Raw genomic sequence first — 8,588 nt, forward strand, 5'->3', positions numbered from 1 at the left:
GGACTTCAAATTCGGAATGAAATTCGAACAATTCATCCATGCATATGGTTCATTGTTTTTTTAGTTTTTAATAAATCAAAATGTTATAACTCAATCTTCTGGTGAAACGACAGACTTCTCTCTGGTGACGTATGCCGGACTTCTCCAATGAGTTAATGCGCTTTCTTACAATAAACTGCAAGCTCACATTCAGATCTACCTCTAACAAATCAACAACCGACTGATAGAGCCATGTCCAAACCGTACATTTTTTGAACATGACAATACAGAAGAAATGATGTTTTTTCATTGTGATGATCATCATTATATTGCCTTTATAATGCTTGCGCTTTGTCGAAATTTCAACCATTTTATTACATTTACATTTATTCGTTTAGCAGACGCTTTTATCCAAAGCGACTCACAAATGAGAACAATAGAAGCAGTTAACCTAACAGTAGGACAACAATATGCAAGTGCTATGACCCTTCCCAGTTTAATCTAACGCAGTACATGTACTTAAAAAAAAAAGATAAAGAATAGAAGATAAAGTGTTAGTATTAATGGATAAAGTGCTGCTGAAAAAAATGGCCACGGACTCAGCAGCTCTGGTAGAGTTAGGCAGATCATTGCACCAGCATGGAACAGACCAGGCAAAGGTCAGAGAAAGATTTTGTGCCTCTTTGAGATGGCACCACAAGACGGCGTTCACTTGCAGAGCGCAAGTTTCTGGATGGCACATAAGTCTGAAGTAATGAGTTTAGGTAAAAGGGAGCAGAGCCAGTGGTTGTTCTGTAGGCAAACGTCAGTGACTTGAATTTGATTCAATTAAATGACTATATTAAATTCATGTATACACAAAATATATTTAAATAGAGAATTTGTACATTGAGATCATATGACCAGTCAAATGTTTTTAATTCTTTTTTCTTTTTTTTTGGCTGATTTATTTATGGTCATTTAATTTCCAATTATACCTAAATTATGTGCACAAAATCTCAATGTATTCAAGCAGAACAGGCTTCTATAGAACTACCTGTGAGGCTTCTGCAAATCAACAGAACACCAGCAAATAAATAATTAAAGAAATAAATCAATGAGTAATTGAAAATTAGTGGTGACACATTGATCCAGCTGGTGTTAAGTGGGTCTGTCTGAATGAGACGGCCACCGCTAAAAGACGGTTTAAAGCGTAATTGATTTTTGTTTCCAACGAGTCAGAGTCACAATGAGCTAATAATGTGGGATGATGAAGATCACTCGACTTTCTGTGTTTACTCTCCTCAAGCTGACTTGACAATGCAATCTGGTGTGCGGACAACACGACAAGCGTATACCATGACAAGTTACACAACAAACTTGAGAGGAATGGAAATATTGTCGGTACTTTTATTCGTATCTATCTGAAAAATAACTACCTAAAATGTCAGTGTTCTAATTAATCCTAATAATAAACCAGTGGTTTGGACTTTCTAATGTAAATGTAACTGATAATTCTGATTATTATTAGTAACTCAGCTGGATGACATTTGCATGAGTTGGATGGCATTCTATAGCATATTCTTCTCATGCGGATATAAATCCTATTCCTCAGAATTTACACACATTTCTAAATGTAAAACCTTTACATTTGCAAAAGTGAGTGCGCCTTTAAGTTATTTTGTCTAGGTTAGATCAGGCTCTGCATTGCAAAAGGAGGAACTGAATATTGAAATATATTCTAAAATTAATTTTTCAAAACTTGGTGCAAACATTTGAGATCAATATTTGAGCTGAGTTTTTGGTGGCAGAATGTGGGATTTCACCTTCATGCACGGTCACGCCACAGTTGTCACACTGGATGATCTCATCCGCATCTTCGCTGTTGTCTCCCAGACACACGCAGCAGATAAGGATGTGCTCCATCCGCTGGGAGCTCCAGGTCTGGGGCCGCTCCAACAGAGAGTCCTGAGGAAGCAACGGATAACTTAGCAATCCAACTCAAGTTAGGGATGTTACAACTGATAGGACGAGTCCTCTACCAAAGTCCAAATATCTTCCTCTGAAAACAGTTCTCGGATCAGCGTGGAAAAAAAACCCTGAGACAAGCCACTCAAAAGCTTCTGCTCTAATTCCACCTCTGAGATTGGAAGATTAGCCAATCCTATAAACTGAAGTTCTCAGATAAGCCCATTCACAAGGATTGCTCTTTTGTATCAACAATCTGATGCTATGTGAGCCAATGACTGGATTATCTGATTGCTTTCCTAAATGCACAATAATACAATTGCATCTGAGAATTCAAGCTGGTTCCTTTTCATACAACTAAACTTTTGGACAATTTTAAACAAGTGGATAGATCAACTGTTTGATGGCACTAAATGTGAAAAATAGGGCACGCATATTGCCAGTTTTCAGTGAATGATGGAGACAGATGGCTAGTTTATTTATAAATCAAATCTGAACAGTACTTTGTAAAGCTATTTGCATTAAAGAGTTAGTTCACCCAAAAAACAAAAACAAAAATCAATTACACACCCTCATGTCGTTCCAAATCCCCAATACTCCCGACACAAGGGTGAATAAATGATGACAGAATTTATTTTTGGGTGAACTATCCCTTTTATTGTAAGGTGGAATATAACTGAATCTCAACAACAACGGGAAGTATCATCTACAGCCTTAGGTAAATATATCTGAACAAACATGAATGAGAATATCCTTGGAAGATTGCAGCAAAACCATCTTTGAGAAATACATACGATAATATTGAGCATTCGGAAGAATGTAGAATTCATGGTTTTTAGTGTGAACGAAGTAAATAAGGTGTTGCTCTATCTGATAATTACAAGTTACTTATTTAATGTCAAGAATTAAATATTTTAAAAGAAGTCTTTAATGCTCACCAAGGCTCCATTTATTTGATCATAAACAGTAATATTGTGAAACATTATTACAATTTAACATATCTTATTTCTATTTCTATATATTTTTTAAAGATAGCTAATTGACTACTGTGATGCATCATTACTCCAGTCTCAGTGTCACATGATCCTTCAGAAATCATTCTAATATGCTGATTTGCTGCTCAAACATTTCTTATAATTACCAATCTTGAAAACAGTTGTGCTGCTTAATATTTCTCATAAAGTTGTGATCCTGTGATGCAGTTTTTTTTTTTTTTTTGATTTTTTTATGAAAGTTGAAATGGAAATCTTCCGTAACATTATAAATGTCTTTCCTGTCACTTTTGATAAATTCAAAGTATCCTTTCTGAATATAAGTATTATTATTGATTCTTGACCCCAAACTTTTGAACAGTAGTGCAATATCCGAGGAGATTTTACCTCATTGCCCTTCCCATGGGATGTGCTGTGGCTGTCATTGGTCTCCTCCTCGTCAAACGCCCCAGTGTTCTTGCCTGCTTTTCTCTTTGGTTTCTTCCCTTCTTCCTCACTATCACTGCTACTAGTCTCGTTTTCATCATCCTCATTGTCCTCTTCATCACTACCACCATCATCCTCTTCATCACTCCCTTCTTTCTCCTTCCCAGATGATGCCTTGCCTTTCTTTTTTCCTTGCGTGGGCCTCCAGTCATTGTCATCCTCGCTGTCATAATCATCCATTTCGTTTAGCTCTTCCATCGTAGTGAAGTCCAGCATGGGCCGGTTTCGTCGTAGGTTCCATTTTTTCGGCTCTCCTGGGGTCTCCTCGGCGGTACCACTACCGTTTGGTTCTGTATCTGAAGATTTTTCTCCTTTCCTGCGATTCTTGGAGGTTCCCTCTGTTTCTTTGCTGCTGGTCTCCTCAGAGAAAGACTGTTCCTTGGCTTTTTCCTCTTCTTCAGTGTCTTCATTCAAATCTTTGGTCTCTTCGTCATCTATGCCCTCTTCATCAGCTGAGCCAACAGCGTCAGAGTCGCTCTCAGAGCCCGCAGCGCTGTCATTTGAACCCTCCTCATCACTCCCGTTGCCAGTGCCCTCTGAACCTGGGACACAAGAGAAATGAACTTTGCAGTGTTTTGTGCAGGACACAACAAACTTCAGATGTGATGCAAAAAATACTCTGCTGACGGCAAGCTTCTGCTTCATGTACAATGGATCAACAATTTATAAATATTTAAAATGACAAAAATATATATTATATAACTCAATATACAACTAAAATAGTTTTTTAACAGATTTTACATTTTTAGGATTAAATACATGGATCACAAAATATATTTATATTTATCTAATAATGATTACAATTTTGGGTGGTTGGTCTTCCATTACCTTGCTGCATGTTAAATCATAAATACCAAATTAAATTAAGTGAACATTCAACTAACATAAAAACTCATCCTTTCATGCAATATTAACACCATGCATTAACCATGTATTTAAAACCACCATGACCTATAAATGTGAAGCTGGTAATTAATGCATTTGTATAATTTTTATACAGCATATGGCAATGGTATATTGCCCAAACAGATTAATGTGATTAATCTGACCAGAAATTTCATGCAGCAAAACTTCAAGACCCAAAGGGGTCAAAGTGTTAGAATTTCATTATCAGGTTGCAGATATTTCTGCACATTGGTTGACAGCAGCTTGATGGGATAGCTTTGCGTTAACCTCCAGTCTGTCATGGTGATATGGAGCCATTGCTTATGTGACTCCAGTGTTAGTAATGCATTACAGGAGGTCTAATTTACAGGCAGGGTGAAAAAACAGTGACACACGTGGTGATGAAGGTCTCATCTCCAACTCAGCAGCTGTTTTCCTGACAGGTGAGAAAACCAAAGCAGGGGCCCAAGTCTAAAATGGTTCTGCGCAGTATAAATAAATACATGCAACTATCAGTCATGATTTGATGTAACTATCAGTCATGATTTGACTATTTTAACTGTATGAGACTTGCCATCATTACTTGTCATTATTTTACAGATCTAACTGATCCACAATCCCACTTTTTGACATTTGTATTATACACCTAACATAACACATACATCAGTGTGACAAGAAGTTGTTTTGAGACTATTTACCTGATGCATCTCCAACTTCAAAATCACTGTCATCTGAGCTGTCATAGTCCAGAGCATCCAGCAGAGAGTCAGCCAAAGGCTTCACCTGCCGCCGCTTCGACCCCCGATCCACTAGTTAAAATGAGATTTCAATTTATTTACTTATTTTACTTCATCAAATTATTTTTAAATCATTGTTAAAACCAAAACTACACAATGTTAATTGAAGTAAAAGAGGTGTGTTTCTGTCAGTGTGTGTGTGTGTGTGTGTGTGTTGAAAAACAAAACTGAAAAACTTAGAAATCAACTCAATCACTAACTGAAATAAATGTTTAAGAACTAAACTTACTAAAACTGAAATAAAAAGCTAAATAGAAGTACTGAAAAAAAAAATAGTAATGCAAACTAAAGAAAGAAAGTAAAACAAACTAAAGACTGAAGAAATAAAAAATAAAATGTATTTAAATAATTAATAAATAGTAAGTAAATAATACTAAAGAAACAATTAAATAAATTTACTATAAAAACACTAAAACAATTACAACTAATTGTAAAGTAAGACTTGCAGAATGAGCTGAAACTGTGTCATTTTTGCACCAAAACTGGATGGATGGACGGTCATACAGCTAGACTACACAGACAGACAGATAGACAGATATATAGACAGATAGATAGACAGATTAGATAGATAGATAGATAGATAGATAGATATACACTGACATACACAACAAATTATAAACATATATGAGTTTGTGTAATACCTTCCTACCATGTAAACATTACACATTTGACATTACTCTCTGACTTTAAATGTATTTCCACGTTGTTTAAACGAACTACTAATAACGACAGACAGTGTCTGTGTCTCAAAATCCCGTGAACTACAGTTCAGTTCACTCACACTAAACATGCAGCACAGGTCTATGACGCCTTAAGATGCTGTCACGGCAGCTCACAGAGAAACAGTCGGTTTAGTTTTCTAAGCTGAATAAAGAAGCTAGTCTCCTGGAGAGACGAGGACGCACTGTGCTTTATAATCTAACATAAGGTGAACAATGCGTAGAACTGCTGATATTTCATAAGTGGTGCTATGTGTTTGTAAAGCTGAATGATAGAGAGAGCAACTTCACATCAGTTAGCCAGCGAGCTAACCCAGCAGTAGCTTCATGCTATCTATTGACGCTTGTTTCTCTTATTTCACACCACAAGTTGTAAATTCTGATGGTGATTATGTTGTGCTATTTTTTCTCTTTCAAAATGTATAATATAACAGCGAGGATTACTCACTTTATGGAATTTTCGCGTTTGGATAGCTTGGACAAAGGTACAACGAACGCCTCTTCAGCTCATGTTATGCGTAGTACGTCTCCGATATTGCGTATCACGTGTACACATTGTGCTGACGTTCAGCTCACAAAGTAGGAGTTGGAAACTATAGCAACCCGCCGCATCAGTTCACACCAGAGAAAGACTTGCCATTGCCTTTGCTTGTTCACCAAATGCTCCACAATCACATTGAGTAAATGTTTGTTAAGCTGTCATTTAATTAAGTTTTTTTAATTTTATTATTTGGAACTATTTGGAAATGTGTTCCACACAAAAAGAAAAACGTTAGAACTGAACACTACTATAATTATATGAAACATTTATTAATATGGACTTTGTGTAGCCCCGCCCCTTATCAGCGCCCGTCTTCCGGTTTGTATGTCCACAGCAGGAAGATAAGATCTTACGGATTTATTAATGAACCGCTCATTTTAAAAAACGTCTTTGTCTGCTGACATTTATTATGACATCCGCTACAAACATTACAATGTCCATGATAACTTTTGTTAACTCTAAAATAAGAAAATACACTTCATCAGCTATTGAAATAAAGAGCTGCCAAAAAAAAAAAAAAGGCAAGTTCAAACACAAAATTCTAAAGATGGCTGCGCGCTTGTTTCTGTGACACATAAGGTCTATAAATGCTAACTTTAAATAACATGTCAAGACCTCTTACATCTAAAAATGCTAACTTCTATGACATTGAATGAGTGATGAAACCGTAAGTGATTCTGAAGTATGCAACATGTCTGAGAGGCCACCGGGACTGAGAGCCATCAGGTTTGAAAAGTTGAAAGATAAAAGAATATATATAGTGAAATGTGAAGTGAACAGCTTTTTAGGTTAAATTCAAGACTCAGTTAGGTCTATGTTTAATGATTATTGTTAGTACTGTAAGTTTCAGACCTGTCAAACAAATGCGGATCAGTAGATAATGCAATCATGGTGGTTATACTGTACCAACTAAGACGGACTTTCATTGGATGTTCACATTTGCATTCATTCTTCATTCTTCATTCACTCCATTCCTCATCAGTGGTTGAGAAACAAGTTGATCAAGTTAAACAAGTCATTCTCAAATTATTTTTTCACCTAAAAAGTTTCTAGAAGAAAAATGTATTTAACTAAATTGACCTAAACATCAGTGGAATCACTAAAAATACACATTTCTAAGGTTAAAACAAATATTAAAACAATCACACATTTGCAGAATACCAAGAACATGTTATGACACTGGAAATGACAGTTTTTGGCTTGTTTTGAGAGCGAGGCTTGTTTCTGTCGTCCTCTGTTGACTTTGCCAGTTTAGCAAACAGGGGACGATTAAAATAAATGAGCCTAGATTGATCCTGATACTCAGCGAGGGGAAGACTGATGGGGAAAGGCACGCGCAAGGGATGATTACGACTGTCCTTGCCCGATGACAAATGGCACTGTATTGTGCTGGAAAGCCACCGTTTTTTATCCCTTGGCATCAAAACATTTTTCGAATATCATAAGCATCATCGTCATCATCAGTGTCACCATTCTATTGCCAGCGTTTTCCATTGTAGATGCCATGATATTGCCAATGAATGAATGCTTCGTATTAGTCAAGGTGACTATGATTGCAGAGCAGCACATTTCTGTCAGTGATGGACCTTATTCACATCAGCGCCATCTTTGATTTTGAATGTGAATGAAAGCGAGGCTGTGAGGGATAGACATGCATCTCTTCAATTGGTCGTACTGTTATTTAATGTGTTTTTGGTTTTTGTTCTGCTGTCGAAACACTGCAACAATATCTTTCCAAGAAATTTCAGTAGACAAAAAAACTCCCAACAACATAAGCTGTGGAAAATTATAAGTGATGGGAGCTTTTGTACTGAATGCCATTGAAAACACTGTAAGTCTATCCCTCACCGCCTCGCTTTTATTCCTGTCATGGCGCTGCTCTGAATAAGGTCTATTCTTTCTTTCTTCTTTGTTTCCCTTCAAATTTGAAATGTCTTTTGTGGACTGTATTGTATTAGCATTATTCTGCATCTAATATATGCATGGTGCAGTTCACACATTCTTGTATATTGCAGAATGAATGCATTGTTGGTTGCATTTACAGTTTTAAAAAAACTCGAAATTAATACTTTTATTAAGGATGCATTAAACTGATAAATGACAGTAAAGACAAATACAATGTTAGAAAAGTTTATATTTCAAATAAATGCTGCTCTTTTGAACTTACTATTCATCAAAGAATCTTAAACAAAACACAATATTAGGCAACACACCTATTTTCAACATTGACAGTAATAAATGT

The 8,588-nt window shown here is 36.3% G+C and overlaps 1 protein-coding gene across 3 annotated transcripts in view; it reads right to left on the reverse strand.

Annotated features, from left to right (window-relative positions):
* Positions 1 to 6,471, reverse strand: part of phf14 (PHD finger protein 14) — an 81,098-nt gene extending 74,627 nt beyond the window's left edge. For all 3 annotated transcript variants that reach the window (XM_084422607.1, XM_084422606.1, XM_084422608.1), the window contains exons 1-4: positions 6,254 to 6,471; positions 4,988 to 5,098; positions 3,306 to 3,946; positions 1,785 to 1,926 (exon numbers count right to left, since the gene is read on the reverse strand). In XM_084422607.1, the coding sequence (XP_084278733.1) occupies positions 1,785 to 1,926; positions 3,306 to 3,946; positions 4,988 to 5,098; position 6,254 (895 nt within the window). In that variant the 5' untranslated portion in view covers positions 6,255 to 6,471. The remainder of the gene's footprint in view (positions 1 to 1,784; positions 1,927 to 3,305; positions 3,947 to 4,987; positions 5,099 to 6,253) is intronic.
* Between the last annotated feature and the right edge of the window lie 2,117 nt (positions 6,472 to 8,588).

This window comes from Rutilus rutilus (genome assembly GCF_951802725.1).
Source record: "Rutilus rutilus genome assembly, chromosome: 11".
Lineage (NCBI taxonomy): Eukaryota > Metazoa > Chordata > Actinopteri > Cypriniformes > Leuciscidae > Rutilus > Rutilus rutilus.